At 30.9% G+C, this 25,433-nt stretch overlaps 2 protein-coding genes across 2 annotated transcripts; one reads left to right on the top strand and one right to left on the bottom strand.

The window, feature by feature from the left end:
- Positions 1-791: 791 nt before the first annotated feature.
- On the top strand, positions 792-7,104 carry LOC123302395 (proteasome subunit beta type-3). Its single transcript, XM_044885319.1, has 4 exons — positions 792-927; positions 1,059-1,264; positions 3,261-3,620; positions 6,954-7,104. The coding sequence occupies exons 1-4, from the start codon at positions 925-927 to the stop codon at positions 7,000-7,002; spliced, it is 618 nt and encodes a 205-aa protein (XP_044741254.1). The 5' UTR covers positions 792-924; the 3' UTR covers positions 7,003-7,104.
- Positions 7,105-16,243: 9,139 nt separating this feature from the next.
- Positions 16,244-19,236, bottom strand: LOC123302333 (calcium permeable stress-gated cation channel 1). Its single transcript, XM_044885221.1, has 2 exons — positions 19,096-19,236; positions 16,244-19,007 (listed from the first exon to the last, which is right to left on the bottom strand). The coding sequence occupies exon 2, from the start codon at positions 19,000-19,002 to the stop codon at positions 16,720-16,722; it is 2,283 nt and encodes a 760-aa protein (XP_044741156.1). The 5' UTR covers positions 19,003-19,007; positions 19,096-19,236; the 3' UTR covers positions 16,244-16,719.
- Positions 19,237-25,433: the final 6,197 nt, after the last annotated feature.

The raw sequence follows: 25,433 nt of genomic DNA, 5'->3' as shown, positions 1-25,433 counted from the left end.
GAACTATTCGCAAAGTCTTCTCAACCCTACAGTCATGAGGTAGCCAAAACCCGAGCAAATCAACGACCAGGGCTGTCAGTAAATCCAACCTTCTTTTATTCCGTTGAGTCACATCTTATCATATAAATATTTAGGTTTTGTTAATAGTCACAAATTATAAACGAACAGTCTAGCCTCAAAAAAAAAATTTATTCCTTTGATGGTAAAATTTTTTAACACAATGTTTACTTGACATTTGAATTTTTATTTTTGTATCCAATCATACGAAGCAATCTAGAGTACGAGCTGGATACAGAAGATAAGCAAATTATTCTGGTTTTGTATCCAATATTCCAATTCTTCCACTTGGTAACCCTGCTAACTATACTATTCGAGATTAACTCAGTAACAACTTGTAGACAAATGAGACAAAATGTCTATTTCGACATAGTTTTCTTTTAGATAAACATATATTATAAGTAAAGAGAACCCGGTAATAAAAAAAATGACCTCAAAGTGAGTTAATCCTAGCTTGATTGTGTTGTGGCTAGAATTGAATTGAAGTTTGAAGAACGAATAACGAGCCATTTTAGTACAAACGGCGTTCACAATTCTCTCACACATATTTTACGTTACATATTTTTCAATTTTTATTTTATTATTTCACTTTCAAATGAAAGTAAAATAAAATTTTATGATAATTTTCTATCAACATAGCGTAGAAAATTATTGTTTTTTGTTTTGTTGATTGAAACGTAGAACATACCTAATTTTAGGATATGTATACATTGCGCAGTTCGATGAAAAGTAATATTCTTTGCACATTCAAAGCATCTGTCAGCAAAATTGAATGGTAAATCTAACCTCAATTGTATCATTAAATTTGTTGAAAAATAAATACCGTATTCTTGTTTGGATAATTTAAAAGAAAAATAAATTTTAATCATGGTACGTAAATATATATTTTATATATATAAATAATTAATTTTCAAAAAAAAATTAATTCACAAAAATTAAAATTTTTATTGAAATGACGAAGCGGTTTTTTTCTCAATACCTAATTGTTTTTTGTTTTTCAGTCGATTTTCGATTACAATGGTGGAGCCTTGGTGGCAATGAAAGGTAAAAATTGTGTAGCAATTGCCTGTGATCGTCGATATGGTGTTCAAAGTGCTACAATTGCATTAGATTTTGATAAAATTTTCCCAGTTGGACCACACTTGTATTTAGGTTTACCGGGTTTAGCTACTGATATTCAAACAGTAGCAGAACGACTAAAATTCAGGTAAAGTTTTATTTTTTTTTATTTTAAATAATACTTTCAAATAGTATTCTGTTTATGTTCTTTATATGATGAAAAATTCCATCGAAGCCAACACCTAGTCAATCCCTGAAACCATTTCCTAAAATTAGTACTGAAAACTCATTTCCTACTAAAGTTCATAAATGTAAATCATCATTTAAGGAGTGTAAAATGATAAAATTACGTTTGTTTTAAAATTACCGAAAAGGATACACAGCCACTTTATCTAAGTTTTATGAGGAAAAATCAATAGTTTTTCCCTGTAATTACGTTCATTCACTGATTCTCAGAAAATCTAAAAAAATTTTGCTCACGCTAATCATCTACTCCAAATTATGTTAACGTAAAACTCACGCTAAACAACACGAAAGTGTCTATAACATCATCTTAAATTTAATTCAACTTAGGAAATTATTAACCCTTATGTGAGTGATTAGTCACCTAGGTACCTTTTGCATTTTCAATTAAAAGAAAAAGTATATTTTCCGCATTTTAAATAGCCGTAGTTTCCGAGAGCTCGTAACTTTTTGTAAACCATTGTTTTTAATGTTTTGAAGAAGCTAAAACAATTTTTTATCCCCATAGTAAGGTGGTGAGGTACCCGGATACCTTCACTTCACTACTTAACAGAATTTAACTGTTTACATAATAAAAACTATATGCAAGTACTTGAATGCCTCGTTACTCTGATAAATTTGTTCTTTTTGTCATTAACATAAGGGTTTACTAATCACCTGACAGCATTTTTGTATGCTGAATTCATTTCGAAACATACCTTCCCGTGAAATTTTAATGATCACTCTTTTGTTTGAGACATCATGCAGCATTATGCTATGGAATTTAAAGACTGCGGTGACAGGGGTGTTGAAAACGACCTATTGTCATATATACGAGCCTGTTATTCGTTTGTGCTCACACAGGTTAGCCTGTAAGGTTTTAACTGTCGATTAAGAGGATAATAATAATAAAACAAAAGAGGTGAGAGAAGGTTCTCGATGCCATCTTTCAGAACAGCCTATCACTCGAAGGCGTCTTCGGTTAAGAGACGCTATTTTAAACAGATAATTCTATAGAATTCTGCCGAGGCCAAACGCTATCAGAAGGCCCACAGCTTCAACGTCGGGATTTCTCTAAAAATTGCTGGACCCAAGATTTCGGTCTCAACATTCTAAACCTGACGCTCTGCAGGTACAAATAACATATATGGCGGTTCCGTCGTCCTCCATGCAGGCTCTACCATTGAAATCATCAAAGATCCCCATATTATGAAGGTGGAAGTTCAATCTGAGACCTGAAGGTGAGACGTCTTCGAGTAAGAGATGCTATTTTAAGCAGATGAAGCTATAAAATTATGTCGAGGCCAGACGCCATATACAAGATAACATGCGGTGATGTTTCTTTGTCTTCCATACAGGCTCTAGAATTGGTATTATCAGATATCTATATGGTATGAAGGTGATAGTTCAATCGACAGTGTCTTGTCAAGAGTTCCGCCTCCTTTCTCAATTTTACTCTAGTAAGTTTCAGGCGAGCAGAGTCAAATGGCCTAGCTGTGGCTATATACAATTTGACCTATCACATTCCCAGTCCCAATAATCAATGGCTTGTCCTAGCCATTACTTGATTCAGTTAGTTGCGGAGCTTCTTGCTATAGGAATGACAAGCTCAAGTGAAAGGGACGTTTGAGACGACCCCTCTCGTGCTAGTTCGCTGCTTCATTCCTCTTAACGCCAGAGTGGCACGGTATCCAGATCAATCTGTCTGTGTTATTCAGTGCCAGGCGATTCAATTCCTCGAAGTACTCGTCGATTAACAGGATGAATGAATATTTCTGTGTTACAAAATTGCAGATTTTTTCTACTGAATTCTAATACTGTAAATAAGAGTCCCTAAGTTATATCATACCTCATTTTCACATTAATATAAAAAATCTAATTACAATATGCATTTACTAACCAAATTTTCATTTTCTTTGCAGAACAAACTTATATGAATTACGAGAAAGTCGTAAAATCACACCAAAAGTATTTAGTAGTTTAGTTTCAAACATGTTATACGAGAAACGATTTGGACCATATTTTGTAGAACCAATAATTGCCGGTTTAATGCCACGCACATTCGAACCATACGTTTGTAACATGGATCTTATTGGATGTCGTAATGAACCAGAAGATTTTGTTGTGGGTGGTACATGTTCCGCTCAGTTGTATGGTATGTGTGAATCTGTATGGGAACCTGATCTAGAACCTGAAGATTTATTCGAAACGATCTCTCAAGCCTTAATTAATGCATTTGATCGTGATGCATCTTCTGGTTGGGGTGCAGTCGTATATATCATGTAAGTATTCGAAATTGTAAACTATATATAAAGGATGCTTTTTTAAATTGACATATGCTTGAAATTTAATGAATAAAATTAATCGAGATAAAAGCTTCAAACGAAAAATGTTAGTTTCAAAGGCACACATCTTATACCGGCATCGAATTCGATCTTAGTTTTCAGGTTCAATTAAAACCTCACTCTGAGCCATAACTGGCAAACATTAGATGAACGCTTTAAATTAGAAAGTTGTTTTTTATAAATACGCAAACATTTTTTGTTCGAAACACTTTTTTGTAAACCGAATAATTTAAGCAGTAATTAATATCAAAAATCTAGCATTTTGTGCGTTTGTTCATTCAGTTTGAACAAAAATGATGTTCTTTATAGAAAAACAAAACACTTTTATTGGATTTATTGTATAATTTTTGTCTAAAAGAGTGTCTAGATTTCGCAGAAACAGTTATACGAAATAACAATTTTGATACAAAACTGTTCGGTTTACGGAAAAATGTTTCAAACCTAAAATGTTACTTTTTTAATTAATAACAACTTTCTATCAAGTGTTCATCTATCGATTACCAGTTACGGAGTAGAGTAAGCTTTTCATTGAGCTTAAAAATTTGGTCAAGTTTAATGTGTGCATAAGATGAGCGCCTATACACCCAACATTTTTCGCTTCAAATGTTTTTATCCATAAAACTTATTTTTCGTATTTCAAACATATGCCAACTTAAAAAAGACACCATGTGTATGTCGTAGCCAACTGGTTTAATTAGCCGATCAATTAACCATCTAGCCTTTTTACTAAAACATTCAACTAGCGGCCTGAATGATATTTAGCCGAAACTTCTTGTTTATTGAATAATAGGGTGACCATTTGACACTCAATAACTGGCATTGGAAATTGTTTTTCTAAGTAATTTGAAATAAAAAATATAGATATTTAGAAATCATAAGATCAAATAGCGTATTTTAACCCGCCAGCATTTTCGTAAATCGTTCGATAATCTTTATTTGGGTGATGAAAGATTTTCTCACACGTTCTGCATATGCGTGAAATATTTCGCCTGTTAAATATTCTTCAACTTTGTAAATCATAACTCTAAATAATTTTATATAAATTTATTTTTTAATGCATTAGCTAATTAAAAATAGTTTGATTACGTGTAGGCCATTAAAATATTAGATTTTTTTGGTATAAGCGTGCGTATTTTGTCAGAGGTTGCAATTTTAATTTTTAAATATCGGCCCCGGCCGCCATCTTGGAAAATGGGTACAAATGATTTTTATGATTTATCTGACAAACTATAGGCCTCACAAAAAAATATCAGAACATTTTTTGTTGCAAATAAAATTCTCTAGAACTTCGGTCGAGTAAGTTTTAGTCGTAGAACCAAAAATAACAAAGTTATAGGAGAAAATTGAGAACAAAATTTCTATTGGTTCTTATAACTTTTTTCCTGATTATTTTACAAAAAACCAGAAAAAGGACGTGCAGCAGAACAATTATATTGTCCGTCAGGTTTTATGTACGGAGACGTCATTGCAGATTTGCAGTTTCTCCATACTTTTTCTGGATGTGACACCATTTCAGCCGTTTACAATGTGGGTGAACTTCTGAAAACTCTGGGGAAACATCTAGAGTTAGAAAGTGTATCCGCGTTGTTCTTCAACAAGACAGTTGACCCTGCTTTGCTCACTGTCATTGGTGAACGTTTTTTCATCTCTTTATATGGTGACTAGCTTGATACTCACCCGCTTCACTGGGCTTAAAAGTAAAGACCACAGCTTTTAAGCCTCCACCTCTCTTGATCTCATTTATCTCCCTTCTATAACACTCGAAGGGATTGTTTTTCACAACTAAAATATATGCACAGTTTTCAATTTGTGTTAATAGTTATAATTTATTAAGTATTTCAGAAAAGATGGCCATGAACTGTTTTACATTTACTATTTTAAATTTTTACAGAAGTCTTTTAACTTATGGTTAAAGTGATGCTCATAAGCGTAGCAGTAAAATGTTATAATATATTTAATTTTTTTTAAATATATAATCTTTTTAAATTATAGATCATGTGTTATTCTGACGGATGAGCTATATTGTTCTACAGTTTCATTCAAATCCATTAGCTAGTTTTTGCGTGAAAGCGTAACAAACAAACAAACAGGCATCCTTACTTTTACATTTATAATGTATAGGGATAGTAATGATGATAATTCGCTTGACAGCTTAAGGTTAAAACGATTCGCCAAGTCAGTGACAAAGAGTTTATTTAATTTATCTTCACTTACTCCAACACAAGATACATCCCAACTCCACAGCTTCCGTGTCTACCATCAGGTCCAGTCGGGGCTCGGTAATTACAACGACCAGAAGACTAGGACTGGAAAAAAAATTGGAAACATATTGATGCTAGTACAAAGCTCAAAACCTCCCGTACCCCCCCTGAGCTTTTAATTATAATATTCTGCAGATGTCGGAAAGCAGTCCTCAAATGTTCTGCATTGTTCTGGGGACACTTGCAGTAACAAAAAAACACAAAATTAATTAAGGAAAATGATTTTGAAGATGAACACTACGATTAAAGTTACCGATCCAATTTACTAGATAATTTTATTTGCAACAAAAAATGTTATAATAATTTTTTTGTGAAGTCTATAGTTTGTTAGATAAACCATAAAAATCATTTGTGCAGTTTTTCCAACATAGTGGCCGGAGGCCAAGGGCTACAATCCCACAAACTTGAATTAAACTTGCGTCCTCTGACAAACGCAACCCCAAATGTACATTTTAATGGCCTAGTGATTATTGAATGATGTTTGGGAGGGAAAATATTAGAGCAGAGAAATAATATAAATAATTAAATTAATTTTAACTCATTTTACCATATTTCTGTTACAAGTTATTCAATTTATTGAGTAATACTTATATTAAACTATCAAAAGTACACGACTAGGCCTGAAAATTTTCGAAGTTATTATTTTTTTGCTTAAACCTTCTCTCGTGATAAGAGAAATTGTCTTAATTTCTAAAGGCCTTGAAAAAATTAAATTTTTTAAAACTGTAAATTGAAAAAATCTGAAAAATTCGTAATTCGAAAATAGATAAAATTAAATGAAGAGTTATGGCAAAGTTTCAATCACATATACCATCTTAAACATAAAACTTATTTATGTTTTAAATCGAGCGTGAGCAAAATGCTCATAACACGAGTGCTGGCGGGCTAATAACAAAGTGACACAAGAAAACAATAATAAACTCATGATAGAAAATGTTTTCCTTTCTAAGTGATGTTTGATTTTATTTTGAGATTCGAAATAATAAAATATATATTTTTTCTTTTGCAGTGAAAAGGATAAAGTAACTAAAAAGATATTAAAAACACGAATGGATTAAAAATATCCAGCTAAGGATGGAAAAAACATTTTCAAAATTATATCTTATTTGTACGTCTGCATAATACAATTTACAATTTTCATGTATTTTTTTTTTCATTAAATAATTTCTAAAAACAAGTTTAGTTTTTCTTTTGATTATTTTAACCATCTATTTTAGTAACTTCGATTTAAGACCAAGGGCGTCGTCAGCCGATGGCAAAGAGGGGGGCAAGCTGCTTTATGGAGAATGGGAAAAGTATGAATTGTAGGTGCATGTAAAAATATAGGAGATAAAACGCGAAAATTTATTTTAATTTTAAAATTAGACCTATTTTATCATTAATTTACCCGAAAACCGGCGTGGATCTAGAGTTAAATTTCGGGGGGTCATAAATACTGGAATTCGGATTTATAATGGTAAGAACCGTGGACTTTGAATTTTTTTTAATATTGTGATCCGGACCCAAAAAATGAGTTTGAGTTCGTAAATTGGCAACATGGGTCCATTGGGTCTTGTAAACCGCAAAAGGATGAACTAAAATTTAACTGTAAAATTGTTTCATATAAAAAAGTAAACAACTTATGTTTGAAACATTTTTTCGTAAATGACTTTTTTTCCCCGTGAGAGTCTAAATTAGAGCAAAAATTTAGTTCCCTTTTTCTCAAAAACTATGAAAGATGGTTGGTTGAAAATTTGTAGGTAGCTTCATTGATTCTAATTTTATACTAAACTCATCCGATAACTGAAATTTTGAATTCAGTAGAATTTTACTTTTCTAACGTAGGAGAAGTTATTTTAGAAAAATAGATAAGGTGCGAAAAACCGATTTTTTGATGGTTTCATCATGCGTCTACTACATTAATATTTATGCTGAGGTTGTGGGCTAGCGCAAATCTAGTCTTGAAAAAAGCTGATACGCACGACACACAGCACCGGAAAATCGGCCAAATGCGAATTGGAGTATGAATTGTTTTTCTAAAAAAGCCATTTTAGTTCAAATTGAATGAACAAAGCGCACAAAGAGCTAGATTTTTGCTATCAATTACTGTCCAAACAAAAAATGTTTGTGTATTTATAAAGAACCACTTTCTAATTTAAAGCGTTCATCTGATGTTTGTCAATTATGAATCAGAGTGAGGTTTTAATTGAATCTCAAAACTTAGATCGAATTCGATGCCGGTATAAGATGCGCTCCTTTGAAACTAATATTTTTCGTTTGAAGAATTTTCCTCGATTAAATTTATTTGTCGAATTTCAAGCATATGTCTACTTAAAACGCCCTGTATGTGCTATGTAAAGGGCGGCAAATATTATTTTTGCCCGGAGCCGTAAAATAGCTAGATCGGGCCCTGTACACAGTCATACGAACATTCTAAGCCGGGTCTCATAAGAAGTCATATTGTCCCATAGAATTGCAACCTTAAATGCTTCATTTCCTACAGTATATAAGAACATTTCTTGATACCTATATCACCGATTAAGCTTTCTGATAGCTAGTTAATTCTCTCACAGATGGCGATACTATAGTTCACAGAAGACTTATATTTTGTCAAGATATCGTAGGAGGCTTCATTTGAAAACTAGAACAGGCGCTGGATGGGGTTGAGTGTGCAAAATATGAGTACCACATTTTGTCAATTGATTCTTGCACACTCAACCCCATTCAGAGCCTGTTCTAAACCTTGTAAAACAAAAACGCAATAAATAAATATTGATTTTATTTAATATCACAATATGAATACATAAATATACAATATATTAATTTTCATTTTGAAAAGAAAATTATTAATAATTTATAATATGAAAAACTATTTTATATATTAAAAATAATTTATATCTAAACAAAAAACATATTTTACAAAAACAGAAAAACAACTTAAGTAAGTATATCTCAAAAAACAAATATTTTGTTAAAATCATATATACCTAGAAAATTGTTAATTTAACAGAGAAATATCGTTCGAAAATTTCGAAAGAAAAAATGTTTTTTTTTTATTTTACGTGCACATGTGAAAAACTTTGAAGGCAAGTTTTCACTATTAATTTTTAACGATTTATATATTATAGAAAAGTGCTAAGAATATGTAATTTGGTACCTCTGTCCTTATTTTAATTTTACTCCTAATAAAAATACCTAAAAATACGTATATGAACATACTGAGAGGATGAAAGGGTGTGCTACCCAACCCTGGATCTGGACGAATGTGCCTAATACCGTAATTATCTAATTTTGCTCCACCTTAGACCAACAATTCTTAATTTTCCCTCACTTAGGCCAAAAGTTAGTGATTTTTACCTTCTTCGGACAAAATACGCCCAAAACTAAGTGTTTACGAAGTGACACAAAGTATTCAAAGAATTATCAATAATCTCACAATCGTTTCCAGAACGAATTGGCCGTGTTGATCAGAATTCTGGAGCAACAGTTCGTAGATTTACTAGAATGAAAATGCACAATCGGAATCGAATAGAGTAGCAATTTTGATCGGAGATTGAGTCAAAAAAGCATTGAAGATGGACAATTTTTTTTCGATATACGTGGTGTGATCCATCATGAATCAGCTTTGGAGAAACAAGCGAATAAAAGAGGACTATCTGATCGTGTTTGAATGATAAATTCGTCCTGAATTATGTAACAACTCGTTAATTTTGCAAGACGATAATGAAACAACACTGTAAAGAGTAGCAATTGTCACCGAATTTAAGGCCGAAACAAGTGACAATTACCATTAGTCATCCACCGATATCTACCAGATTAAGAAACTGAATTTGCATCGACTTCCCCCTCAAATCCTCCCAGAATATTTTCGAACGACATTTCTATTTAATTAACAATGAATACTATTATGTTAAAAATACTTTCATCAAAATTTTTCTACTACTTTCAAATTTTTTTTCAAAAAAATTTGGACCCTTTGATATGACTCAGATGATTTTAATCGCAATATTATATTTTTAATTTCCTGTACAAAACCCGCCAATACTTTTATTTTATTTCTCGATTTATAAAAAAATATAAAAAAATTATTTTTTTTGTTCACATTTCACCAAATTTATTTTTACTATCCTAATTAGGACCCAAAATAAAGCTAATAATTTTAAAAAATATATCTATTTGTATATAATTTAATACCAAAACACGTATTAAGTGATTTTTGTGGACGTAACGGAAATATCTTTTGCTCGATATCGTGCAAGTTTTATTCAGTCAAATATACTCCGTAAAAATAAAAACGCGATACTGTTTTGTTTCGTTAAAAATACACGATATTTGCATTCATGTAACTTTGTTATCCTTGATCCCATTGGGTTCTTTTTAAGGCTGTTGTTTTCGTACTTTATGTAAAAATGTTGTGTACTATAGTACACATGCTTAGTATACATACATAGTCAAATAAAGTATTCTTTTTAACTCTAATGTACAAACGCGAGGTATTCTCGTAGTCAATCTTCTGTATTATCGTATTAAAGTCTGTATGATAATAGACATCTCTCTTCAATTACTTATACTCTAAATATAATTGTTTCTGTTCAACAATAAAATTAAATAACTTTGAGTAATTATATCTCAAGAATGAAATGGTTAACAATTTTACAATTAAGAATAAATCGTTTGAATAAAAGTTTCCAACAATTAATCATAATATGTAGATAACAAAACACAAAATTAATTTTAATAAAATTTAAGGATCGTTAATATTTTTAGATATTAATTTCCATAAATCTATGCATCCGGTCGCGCGACAGCAAACACAGATCAGATGTACTTTCATGGTGCTACCGCCACATCATATGAAAGACTATGTATAAGACTACAAATACAAACACATATAACATTTTCAAAATGAGCCCTAAAGGACCAAGAATAACGAAGCTATATGCCAGACAATATTATATATATTTTTAACGAAACAAAAAGTGTTGCGTGTTTATTTTTAATGCGTGAATTTTGATGAAACTCCCCTTAATAAAAATTCATGAACAAAGATTGCTATCAATTCTTCTGTTTATTTTACAGTTATTTCAAATTCTATTAAATTTTTCAATCATTTAAAGAGTTTTGACTGTCATAAAACTTTAAATACACGATTAATCGTTATAAATCTTCAACATGTAGAAAATTTGATAAGCATTCCATAAAGTCTGTTTAAAATGTTTTGAACAAGGTAGGATATGTGTTAATGTCACAATCTACAATAACAGGTCTAGAAACAAAAATGGAAAGTCGAAACATTCAAATGAAATCAAATCTAAACGTCATATGAATTTTTAGTCAAAGTTTCTATTACTATGTATTTTAACCAGCCAAATCTTGTGTTACGAATTCGATTATATTTACTGTTTTAGACGAAATTTAGTCGCCATTTTTAGTCACAGTATGAGAAAGAGAAGAAACAGATATCAGATTGTAAACTGGTTGCGTTATGTTTAGTTAGTCTGGGTCGAGTGGCATTGGTTGGGGTGATTTTTGATTCTTTTTATGAAAGTCAAATTTATAATTTTACTAATTGGTTTAAAATCTAACGGAAATTACATTATTACAGTGACATATATATTTGAGAGAAAATTCAACGAACACATCAATTACAAATATGTAGTAACCATAACCAGACTCCGATCTGTCCGCCATTTACAGTCAAATATTAGAGAGAGAGAAATACAAAATAAACTTTGTTAAACATGGCTTATTAATATCAGTTTTGAATCTGATGGCTAGCCTTTGATTACAGCGAATCATTTAGATGAAATTTCTAGCTAAACCATTAGAAATAGATATCAAATATATGCTATTAATATATTTTTGAGTAAACATGGCTCAAAATATAAATATTCTCCGACTTTTACAATTAAATCAGCTAGAACTTTAAAGTTGAACTTTTTTTTATTGACACACAGTTTTTTTGAAATTTGTAAAAAAATTTATTAAAACCCCCAAAAAAGGGGATTAGGCGTATCCCTGAAAGGTCGACTTTTTTTTATTTACAACCTAATAAACAACTTTGGAAAATTTCGAAGATGTATTATTTTTTCTGTTTAGGTATTTAGTTTAATTATACTTTAAGCTAACTTGTCAGATTAAACTAGAGGATACAGAATCTCAAAATTCTCTGATATTTCCAGGTCAATCGCAATCTTGCAATATAAATTTTGAGTTTGTGTCTGGATCTGTTTTTGTAGTCTGTGGTTGTAGCTTAACAGAGTTATCAAATTATCAAGTAAGTGTTATTTCTAATTATTATGAAAATATTGTATTATTAAAATTAACACTCCTATTTCGAACTGTGAAAATATTTAAATTTACCTGATAAATTGATAATTTTCAACAGCAAAATTATTCAAAACGTGTTTGAAATTAGGCCATACACTCGTTTTGGATAATTATGATTTCAGTAAAGAATTTGTGCCCTTACGGAAAAAAATCTTATTTACAATAGTAACAAAAAACAATTAACAGATTTTTCTTACATTTACAGGAACTGAAATTTGATATTTTTTTTTTTTGGAAAAGTTTTTTTGATTTAAGAAATTTTAAATTTGTTTATTCAATGAATTTTTGAGCTATTTTATTTTTTTTTTAAATAAAAATATTCGAGAATTATAATCAATTTCGTAATTTTACTAAATCCTAGCGAAGTGAGAAAGTATTCCAAAATATTTCTTAAGGTAGTATGGGTCGTCACAATACCATAATAATTAAACTGATTTTATAACAATTAATAATACATAAAATTCTATTACAAAAATAATAAATAGTATTTTGACCAGTCATTTTATTAGTTATTGTAGTTATAATTTCTATATTATCGACATATTATACTCTAGAAATCTTCTGTATCATGATGAAAATAATAAATTTGGCAACGTTACAAAGGTTTAAAGCGACGAGTTATGATTCTTTAAAATTTTCGGAGTCGATTGTCTATTTTATAAAAACAATTTTTTGTGACATATTAATTAAACTTGTCAACCGATGTCAACGACATTTGTTAATGAGTTTTAAAGTTATCGTACTCATAATGAAACATATGAAAATTACAATGTGAATTATGATTAATTGTTAATATTTTTTGATAATGGTCGATAACATGTATTTTTTTTTTATATATATAAATTCTATAAACTTTTTTTCTGGTGCATTATTATGTGAACACAGTTTTTTGGAAAAATGATAATTTTGGTCTTGTATAAAGAATAACGCACGGAATCTAATTGAGTCAATGTAAAAACTAAGATTTATGATTTTCAATATTTCATTAAAAAAGTCGATAAGGCATCCTCAAACTTGAAAAAAACATTATTTAGATGCTTATCTTTAATATAATAAAAGGCTAATTGTTCTAGGTTTATTTCTTATATTTTACCCGTACTACCTTAAATAATTTTATAGATCAGGGGTGAGCAGTTTTTGGACGGTAGTGGTAAATTAATATTTTTCGGGTACCTTCATATCAAAATTAATACTTACGGTAAATATTCAGTTTCAGGACTGAAGACTGAAACAAGTTTCAAGTTCTTCGAAATGGTTCTATTTTTGAGCCAATAATGTAAAGTCAATGTTTCTCTCTTTTCAGTTTATATTTTATTTTTGAATCATATTTGATCCCAACATGCAACTGTTAGAATCAAACATGGCGATTTCATAGGTAATGTGTTGAATTTATCTTGAAGAAATCCAAAAAGCAAGAAAGGTTCATTTTACGTGGTAAACTTGGGGAAGTGAGGCGCACTTGAGTATTCACAAAGGGTGTGAATTACTCTCCAGCCGGCGCTGTTTCTAGACTTCAAAATAAATTCAGTAGCTGCGGTTGCTTTAAAACAATAGTGATTTATCTCCACTAGAAAATTTGTCGCAATGTTTTAATCACTTTAGCCACATTATCTCAGAATCAGGCCTTGGTCCTAAAATTTTTTTATTGCGTTAATCGACGTTTATTATCGAACCAAAACATCGTGTGAAATCCATTTCTGGATAACATCAAAAACTACGAAAATATGAAGGATTTAAATGTACAAATAGAAAGAGACGAAAATAACACATGGTGACATCATAGCTTACGATTGCCAAAGAGACCACATATCAAAAGTTGTTTTGCAAGAAAATGATAGAAATAATTATTTAATTTTTTAGATCTTGCAATCTATTCTCGTAATTTTCAAATTTTTACAAAAGATATACATTGAAATCGACATCAGGACAAAGACCTATATTATACAGACAGATCTTCATATTAAATAAACTACGTCCAAATTTACGTTTTCAGCGGCTTGGAAACTTAGGGTTTCATTGAAATGGCATGATATAATGTTGGGTACGAATCAAATCGAAGAACATTCGACAACTTTCGCATATTGTGTTGAGCGACTAATATACAGGCGAGGAAAACTTTTCAGGCTGTTAAAAAACTTGTAGCCCAGATGTACGAGATTGATTTTGATGAGTATTGCAGAGTGACGATCGAACTGAACATTTGAAATTCCTTAAATTTTCAATGATGATAGTTAAAATTCCCTGACTGTAGTAAAATAATTTAAAATTTTCCTATCCGAAAAATACAAAAAATTCTGTGCCTTGTGTTTTTATACCATGTATATATCAAGATATACTAAATTTATTCCCAAGTTTGTAACTCCTAGAAATATTGATGCTACGAACAAATTTTTGGTATAGGTGTTCATAAAATCACCTAATTAGTCGATTTCCGGCTGTCCGTCCGCCTGTCTATATGAAAGGATAATGATAACTCAAAAACGAAATGAGATATCAAGTTGAGATTTTTATAGCTAGCTCAGAATGTAAAAGTGAGACTAATTTCATAAATGAGCAACATATGTCAATTGGATTTTGGATCCGTAGGACCCATCTTGTAAACCGTTAGAGATAGAACAAAAATTTAGATGTAAAAAATGTTCCTTATAAAAAAATAAAAAAGATTTGTTTGAAACATTTTTTCGTAAACGTCGTTTATCCGCGAGGGTGCAAATTAGGGCAAAACTTTGGTGTCCTGTAAAACATTCTCTCTTATAAAACGAAAAAAAATTCTAGAAAATACTTTCGAAAATTTTCAAAAAGCAAATAAATGGTTGCCGAAAGGCCGCAATAATTTTGTTAGTTTTTAAAACTTTTCTAATTTATAAAAAAATAATGCAAGCCCTGATATTCAACATTTTTTATACATGGTATTTCAACAATTAACTCAATTAATTGTTTGTTTTCACTTTTTTTTTCTTCAAATTTTTGTTTTGTATCTTTTTAATTTTAGTAACAAAAAATTTTGAATTTTATAATAATTTAAGCAGTATTTTTGCGAATTAAATAATTAAAAGAAATTTTTGAGTGAAAATGCGAATATACTCCTTATTTACTGGATATAACGCTTTATGAACGAAATAATCTGACAAATCAGGCCAAAACCGGAGATTTTGTAGATAAAATTGATGCAGAATATTTACTACATTCCAAGACATCGATGAAGTCTGAGGTCTTCAAAATTCAATTGTAGAAACTCAGTATTTTTATCATTTTCTCTGACCTATACCAAAATATCCTGACTTTTCCAGATCGATCATCACTATATTACTGGGAGTTTAACCTGCTTTGAATTATTTCCGGTTTATTATTTTACGGATAGGCAAGAGTAATAAGTTATAATAAGTTCGGACGTAGCTTCATATCTGAGAATTTAAAAAATTTTAACGTAAATGTACTCTACTGTAAATAAAAAGGTGCGATTTCATGGTGACGCTTGATGCTAACTTTTAGCGTCAAATTTGATCAGATGGTATAATTTCGATCAGAGTGCCATCTAGATAAAAAGCAGGGATAAAACTGAAAATATTTGAGCTTCAATTAATTAACACTGGTATCATTTACTTGAAGCTAAAAATGTTATATCGAACTGAATTAAATCGATATTTTGAAGCAGTTTTAAAATACTTCAAACAGACAGTTGAACTTATTATATATTATTTAATAATTATTTATAAAATATAATAAATAACGATATTATGTTAATAAAACTATGGATTGTTGTTGATTCAAATAGATAAGTCAACTTGACGCTTGACGCTCACATTTGACACTGCTTTTTACCTAGATGGCACTATGATTGAAATTACACAATGTGATCAAATTGACGCTAAAAGCTAGCGTCAAGAGTCACTCTGAACTCGTACCTTAATTCGACTGGAATAATACAAATATTATAAATATAAATATATATTTTACAGTTAATTTTTTTCGTAAAAAATGATCACAATCTTAGAAATTTGAGCGTAGTAAATTAAAAAACATGGAATTTAGTGAACTTAATTTCAGTTGTATACATTTGGCTGCGTTCAGGAGACAAAGTCGTTGTGCAAGTGTTAAGGGCACATCTGATGAATGAACTAAGGTGGCATTACTGTTTATAAATATACAACGAAGTTTTCGTAGGGTAAACGATTTCACTTGTTGTAAATTATACCAAAGTTTCATAGCGGCTTTCTCCTCTGAACAGAGCCGTTAAATTAGCTGATTAACTCATTGAATAATTCAAATTTAAAAGGGGGCCGAGATAGAGGTGAATAACACTGCAGTAACAAGACTATAATTTACAATTAAGCAAGACTAGACTATAATAAAAACTTAAATTTAATTGTGTTTTTTCACAATTTGTAAACTAAGCAAAACAAATGAAAAACAAAATGTCGGACATAAAAAAAACGGTTATGTGGAGGTTATTTTTGAGAACTTATTTACAGTGTAACATTAGTAATTAGTTCACTATTTAAATCTTCCTGATTTTGGGGCACTGAAGTTCCATAATTCTGCGTACACGGTAAATTAACAGCCTCGTTATCATCGAAAAAGTGATTCGGTTGTAAAACTGGAGCAACATAATCTGTTTCTATATCATCGTCATTGATCTCATTTTCTGGGAACTCTACGGTTTGGACACGAGTACACGATTTACACGGTTTTACAAAACAGAATAATCCAAATACGCTTATAATTAATCCAATGATTGTCACATAGGCCATCGTATCCATACCACCGCGGAGCGTTGTAAATCCAGCCATAATTGCAAGTAACAACGCTAGCGATATTCGGATCAAATAAATCGCACTCGTGTGAATGTGATTTGATCCATGACTCATCATGTTTGATGGTCCATAGGCAAAATATAAATTATACCGATCCACAAAATGTTTTAAACTAAAGTACATTAAACCAAAGGGGGTGATTAGGGGGCATATTAAACTGTAGGTCGTTACGATTGTAAATACAAGCAAGGTCCATGCGTAATGGACTCCGAAGGGAAATTCTAGTAGAATTGCTTTACGAATGTTAACAATTTCAGCAGATGATTTTGCTTGGAACATACACCAACCATACATGAATAATTCGGGGAAACGTATCAACTCCAAAGCGGTTCCAATTAAGCCAGAAGTTATAACGTAATTGACGAAGAAAGCACCTTTATCGGGTAAAAATACACATTCCCAACGAATTGATTGATTTCGAGGTTCAAGAGACCATTCAACAAAAGTTTGGATACTCGTTAATCCCAAAGAAGGGAGAATTAGGACCATGAATAAGAGAAAAAAGAACGTTTTTTGCATAATGTTATAATTCTGTTGGGAACGTGTCCAATATGCCAACCATTTATCGGAATATGTAACAATAACCGGTAAAAGGGCTGCAACTGTACACAATAAAAGTGTTGGTAAGAATTCCGAAATCAAAGGACTCACTTTATCGAAAATATTTTTATGAATAATATATATCGAATCGATATTATTGACGATAATTGCGGGAGTTGTTAGAAAGAATAGCAGTATGAAAAGGAGTAAGTTAATAATGGTGGCCTTCAAGTACCAAAATTCGGTTTTAACACTTAAATTTTCCCAGAAAATATCCGATGAGGCTGGAGCATGACTTACAACCCAATTTCGTAATGTTCCTGGTTGAAATTTACGCACAATATAGTCAGCGGCTTCTGCACTACCCACTGTTACGAAAGCAATACCTAATGGTCTTGCTAGGGCACGGGAACGTTCTTGATCGACTTCATTTAACAACCGACATTCTTCTCGCATATAATACTCAATAGCATCTTCTTTCGAGAAAGGGCATAAAAAACAACCGCTAGGCACAACCTTTAATCGCTCATTAGTCCGTTTAAAATGAGCTTCTGCTTGAAGGCGAGCATTTGAAACCCGCTGTAAATCGTCAACCAATTTTGTTAATTTATCAACATCGTACGCCAATTCTACATTTCGAAAAGTTATATTTTTGAAAACTAATCGGAAATAATGAAAAATATCGGATTGATTTCGATGTGCATATGCGATATTTGTAACCATAATCGTTTTACCCATAGCTTCGGCATCGGGGACTCGCCCCGAACATCTACTCATTACATATAGCGTAATCGGTATGTATAAGAATGCAAGAACTATGTGCACCCATAATAAAGGGTTACCTGTATCCAAATTGCTGATTGTTGTATGTCCAAAAGTAGTTTCATCCCCTTGAAGCACTCCCATGAAATTAATCGGTAGAATTATTGATAATGCAACCACCGTAAATATAGTCGTTAACAGTAACAGATGTTTTTGAAATGAGATGTAATGCAACGCATCTGGACCACATTTCGAACGTAAACGATCTTCAGTGATGTTAAACACAGCCATAATCCACGCAAAACACCCTTGATCCATTTTCAAAACGGAATCAATTGAAGCATTATCTTGACTATCACGTCTCGCTCCCACTTCTTCAGTAGTACCATAAAATAATTGAGTCCAACGTTCTTGGACTTGAACTAAAGCTAATCGTCCATAGTCCCATGCTTTTTTCCGCAGTACAGTGAATAAAAGTACCAAGATGAGCCATCCGATAAAATTGAGCAGCAATGTTTCCGGGATACCTTCATACGTGCTGATGAATATTAATGTACGATTTTTTTCGAGGCATGTCCCTGCTTCTGCCTGAACGTCTGATAAATATGTGTAGAAAGATGTGGATGAATTCATTTTAACTGGGAAATATAGAAATTCGGCGTTAGTGAAAAGTAAGGTTAAGACATGGTTCTTAAAAATAATTTTTTTTTGTTATTTAAAACTCACCTTTAATTTGAATTCATTTATTCCATAATTTAAAGATTTAGAAGATTTTTGTGTAATTTTTTTATGAAACTTTTAATTTAGATTCACTATTTTTAAACAGATGGGTGCGATAAATGTTTTGACGTATGTCACAGAAATATATGCAAGTTTACTTAAGAAAACAAGCCATAAGACCTCTATGTACAGTAAACAATGGCACGCTTGATCATCTGTGTTATGGTAGTTTGATCGTAAACCCACTTTTCTTACGAATTTATTGAAATTAAAATATAGTGTTAATCTGTTTTATATATTTTTATATAAAATTTTTTACGATAATCTCAAAATCTTATGTATTATTTCTCTACCTTGTTTTCTGCCGGTTCCGACATCTTCCTTATTCCCTTATTCGTTTATCACATATTCCATGATTTACCCCCTCATTTTAAAGCTTATCCTGCCGACTAATTACGAAAATTAAATTCACTGCGAATTGAATTTGAATTCTGCAGGAGTCGAGTTGTTAATTATATTTTTATTTATTATATATAATATAAATTATTTTGAGATTATCGTAATAAATCTTATGTTCTTGAAAACTACCTTAACTATGGTGGCGAAATTACTGGAAGAACTGGAAAGTTTTTGAAATTATTTTTTAGGATTTTTTTTTCGTTTTTCGAGAATGTTTCACAATACCACTAGTTGAAGCTATCTGCAAATTTTCAACTCTCCATCTTTTGTAGTTTTGAAGGAAATGGACACCAAAGCTTTGTCCTAATTTGCACCCTCACGGGTAAATAATGATGTTGGCGAAAAAATGTTTCATACAAAAGTTGTTTATTTTTCTATAAAGAACATTTTATACATTTAAAATTTTGTTGCATCTCTTACGGCTTACAAGATGGGTCCTATGGATCCAAGACCCAATTGACCTTTGTAGCTCATTTACGAACACGACCTCACTTTTTACTTCCTGAGAATGCTTTAAATATTGATATCGTTTTTCGTTTTTCGTTTTTTTCACTTATCGAGGTGACAAACTGACAGACAGACGGACAACCGGAAATGAACTCTAAGTAGGTGATTACCAATACCAAAATTTTGTTCGTAGCATCAATATTTTTAAGCGTTACAAACTTGGGACTAAACTAGGTATACTTTGATATATTTCATATATACATGGTATAAAAATGGTGTATGTGATCGTAATATCTTGAATCACCTTTAGTATTAAATTTTTTCATTTTTCCTTTTTTTTTCAGAGAGCCTAAGAGGCTGAGCGGTCTAAGACATTAGTCTTTGACTGTTTGTCTACTTAGACTTAGGTTGCGGGTTCGAATCCAGGCACCGACAGTGTGAACAATTATTAATAATAGGAGCGGTAAAGTTGTTCAAATAGTCGTCGCTTGGATAAGAACGAAGTGACCGACTCCACCCACGTCATAAAATGTAATTGTAAATATGAATGTAGTTAAATAAAGATTAACAAATAATGATGGGGGTGGCCTCTGTTATAGGCGTATATGTCAGAGAAACGGAGGTTAAACCCCATTATTATTATTTGTAAAATTTTCGTTTCAAAGCTCTTTAAAAGTACTAATGTGGTCAGGGAATTATTTTATCACTCAACTGGAAAACTTGAAAAATTCAAGGAATTTCATTTTGGAAAAACACCCATATAGTTTATAAAATCAACGACTAAGTTTTTTATTTATTTAAATTTATTTAAATAATATGAATTTAGTCTGCATTAAAGTCTTAGTCCTCTCTTACTCTCAATTGAATAGTGAGTTAGCGGAAAATTGCAAGAAAATCTAGAAATTTTGGGAATTTATTTTTAAATGTCCACGAATCCAATTATTTGTTTCGCCGTTTCGCATGTACCAGAAGCAAGCCTTTCAGGTGATAAAGTATTGCATTCCTGCATATTTATTTTCTTGGGAACTACCTTACATAAATAAAACAAAATTTATGAAAAATAATAAAAAACAAAAAAATATAAACTAAACATGTAAATTAAATATTAATTATTTATCAAGATCTTCTATAGTATTATAAAACAGCCTGTTTCTGCTATGTGCGTTTGTCGACAGAGAGAAGTATATACATTAGATACATACCCGATACAGAAAGTCGCAAAGAAACAATTCTATTATTTAGTATTTAAAAGTACAGATGGAGTTTTAGGAAAATGTTTTTTTTATTGTACAGTTTTGTGTATCTATTTATTCATTCTTTATATCCATTTCAACTATTATTTTAGGCTGTAATTAATGATAATGACAAATATGACCACAGGTCAAAAGTAAAAGTCTGGGATCTATTCATAAGATTAATGCAAAGGGTAAGTAAGGGATACAGAGAATATGCTTTTTACCTCATTAAAACCTTAATGCTTGAAATTCGCGGGGCCGCATTCTATGAAGTCACTCAACAACACAATCAACAGCTTGAATCAGAGATTTAACTTCCAAGATTACATTTTTTCAGTCGAAAATAATATAATTCCCAATATTTTAGGAAAAATCATGTTCGAAAAATTCGTGTACGACGATTTTTTACAATAATGATTCATGTTTTTGATATTTGTTTATGTTCTCGGGTGGGAAAACCAACTTTGACGACCTGAAAGCATTCCGGATGCAGAGAAAAAAGTTCCTCACTCGTCGGAACTCAAAAAAATTTGGAATAATTTAAAAAATATATATATATTTTGAGTTGATAAAATAATAATGTCCCGAATTATTTTTGTTCATACGGCATTTCACGTTTAATGGTAACGAATCCCCACAATCAACTGGTCTCATGACCCCTAACGTTAATATGGCCCTGTTCTCGGGCATCAGCTAGTTATTTATATATTTACATTAGAGTTTCGTAATAAATTATGGCTGTGCCTGCGGCTGGCTTGGAATATATTTCCATAAGAATGAGATGATCTCCTGCAGTAAAAATTGGCGCCTGTCTCTAGAAAGAAAACTGTCTACACTTCAAATATATGGATACTTATTTCATCTTGTCAATCAAATATTGACAAGATGAAATCCATGTGAAATATTTTTTTCAGTCACTTAATTAGGGGAGCGTGGGGTAATTGGCACCATCTAAGGAATATTATTAATAAAACTCATAATATCTATAATTTAAATTTTTATTTATTATGAACGTAAGCTGTGCTTATCTGATTACCAGAAAATCACAGAAAAATCTGAAATCTAAGTAACGTTTGCGGTTTACAAGACCCACTAGACAAACTCACTAAAAAAAATTCAGCTAGATATCTCTTTTCGTTTTTGAGTTATCGTGTTAACAGACAGACAAACGGAAGTGGAATAATTATTTTAATTTGATGAATATACCTATATCAAAATTTTGTTTGCAGCATCAATATTTCTAAGCGCTAAAAACTTGGAATTAAACTTGCCATACTCTAATATATTTCATATATAGGGTACACAAACTAAATAAAATCATTTTTGACAACAATTGTTTTTAGGAAAAGGACGCCCATACATTAAAAGGGGGAAAAAGGAATAGTATCATAAATCCGGATTCCAGTGTCTGTGATCCCCCAAAATTTCAGGTAAATTAATGGCAAAATAGATGTTATTTTAAAATAAAAATAATTTTTCGCGTTTTATCTCCGATATTTTTACTTGTTCCTACAATTCATACTTTTCCCATACTCCATAAAGCAACTTGCCCCCTCTTTACCATCGTCTGGCGACGCCCTTAGATTTATTCAAGAACGTTCATTCTCAAATCTGTATTGCTTTGAGCGTTCATCAATACATGAGTAAATCATCAATACATAGTATGAAACAAAGTCGCTTCCCCGCGCTATTTATATGTACCTATCATGTTCCTATGTGTGCTTTATATCTTTAAAACTATGCAACGGATTTTGATGCGATTTTTTCTAAAAGATAGAGTAGTGGTTCAAGAGGAAGGTTTTTATGTATAACATAAAATATTTTTATACATGCATAATATAGTAAAGTAACGGTTTGAAAAAGAGGTTGAAAGGGATGTGCTTAAAAACCTTAAAAAGTTGTGCATCGATTAAGCTCGGATATTGGCATGATATAAAACCAGCTTCAAGGATTATACCTATCTATTTTTAACCATCTGGGGAGTGGAAAGGTGGAACTAGAAAGTAGGGATGAATACTCGAATATTTTCAAATATACCCAAGTGGGGTATCAAATAAAAGAACATGGCGTGTACATTACAACTATAATCCCTACGCAAGAGGATATGGGAGAGGGGGTGAAAGTGGGCATGTTGCTCAGCAAAGTGGGTAATTCACAGCTAGTTTTAAATAATTTTAAATGAAAAGAAACTTGAAAATGTTTTTTAAATTCTGTTAAAAGATTAAATAATTACACTAGCCAACATAAATTTTGTCGCAGAAATATGAGTCTACCTTTTGAAAGGTTCTGAGCGGAATATATCCGAATCTGATCTTAAAATTGCTTCAGCACGTTACGTTTTCGAGAAAGTCAACTCTACCCTGGTGGAAAAAATATTTGAAAAAAGAATAAGTCTTGATAAGTCTTAGGAAACTCTGAAAAAGTCTTAGAAACTTTATAAAAGTATTAAGAACTCTGAATAACTCTGAATTAGACTAGTCCGAAAACGTTGAGAAATTCAAAGTTCCTAAGACTTTTTCAGAATTTCTTATTCTTTCTTCAAATATTTTTTTCATCAGGGTAAATATGGAAAAAATTCGCTTTTCCCAACTGTTCGAAGTCATCAGACCATTCATTCAAAAGTGAAAAACCATTTTTATTTTTTTCAATATCTTTAGCTACTGCTATACAGCCATTAACAATGAAAAAATCTATTAATAATAATATAATCCTATGTATTTATTATAGGTATAAATATTTTACGTATAATTATAATAAATATCAAATGATTTATTGAAAAGAAAAAAATATTGGAAATATTCAAAATGGATTTATAATAAGAGGAGGGGAAAAGAAGGAGATTTTCAATATGAGATAAAATTTCTGTCGAGTGATGGTTCATAAACTAGATGCGGCAAAAAAAAAATCAAATTTTTTCGACCAGTGTTATTAACTGGTACAAGTTTCAAGTATAGTTATCGATATTATTTTTGAGAAGTATCGATTAATATTTTATATTTAGTTCCATGTTAAATCTTGCTTTTTGTCACTTTTTAACTTAAAATTCAATTTAATTTTTGAATTTTTTTTCTTAAATCATTTAAAATAATTTAAGGTTTTGTACTAAACAAGCCTTGATTCAATCAAATTAAGTATGAAAAGGGGGTGTGAACATTGCATCAAATCAGGTATGTTTGTTTTTTTTTTATATGTTGTTTTAAATGTAAAGGCAATGTTAACTCCATGTTTTCGACCTTTCGAAACGTCCGGATCATACCGCAAAATAAAAAATTCTCGAAAATTTTGGCCTTATTTCAGTTTTTGCCGATTTTAACTGAAGGGAAGGACTGGTTTTTCATCAATAACTGTAGAAATATTTTAAAAGAAGGTTTGCAACATTCAAATTTTGTCTATTTTTCTAGTTATACGATTTTGTAACGAAATTGCGATTTTAATACGAAAATAAACAACTTTTGTTTGAAACATTTTTTCGTAAAAAATTTTCAAGTATTCAACTAGTGGTCATGTGAAACATTCTGCAAAAACACTTTTTTTTAATTTCGATATAAGCTAGCCTTTAAAAAAAATGCGGATTTTCGTCGAAAACTGGTTATTGACGAAAATAAAGATTATTTTGTTCATTAGATTCATAAGATATTTTGAACGATTTTTAAAAATTTTTCAACTCTTAACAATTTTCATCAAATTTCACCGTTTTCGATATATAAGCGTTCAAAAAAATCATAAATCGTAAAAAAACGCTCACGAAAAAGTTGAGACACAAAAAGTGCTTAGAATAGTCCAAAATATAATTTTCAATCGTTTGTAACTCAAATATTTGATCCCAATCATATGATAATCGTCCATTTTATTGATGGCAAAATTTTAGCTCAAAAATGCGTTTTTTTTTTCAAACCCTTATATATCGAAAACGGTGAGGTTAGGTGAAAATTTTCAGTAGTTAAGAAATGAATTAAAAATAGAAAAACCAATAGTTTTTTAAATGTTAAATAAAACAAAAATTTTATGGGCGTAAATCGAAAAAACTCTACTCATGAATATGATTTTATTTATTCTAAGCTGCCTCGCGACAGTATAGATCTGGCTGTCATTTTATTTATACATACTATGACATGACTTTTAGCTATTTTATTTATGTTAAATCATAGTCATTACTTTACACGTATAAATAGCTTAATCGGTAGAAAAGTGCAATTAGGCCAA

Source organism: Chrysoperla carnea, chromosome X, assembly GCF_905475395.1.
Source record: "Chrysoperla carnea chromosome X, inChrCarn1.1, whole genome shotgun sequence".
Classification (NCBI taxonomy): Eukaryota; Metazoa; Arthropoda; class Insecta; order Neuroptera; family Chrysopidae; genus Chrysoperla; species Chrysoperla carnea.
Note: the sequence above shows the minus strand (reverse complement) of the source record. Positions and strands in the feature narration are given on the sequence as shown.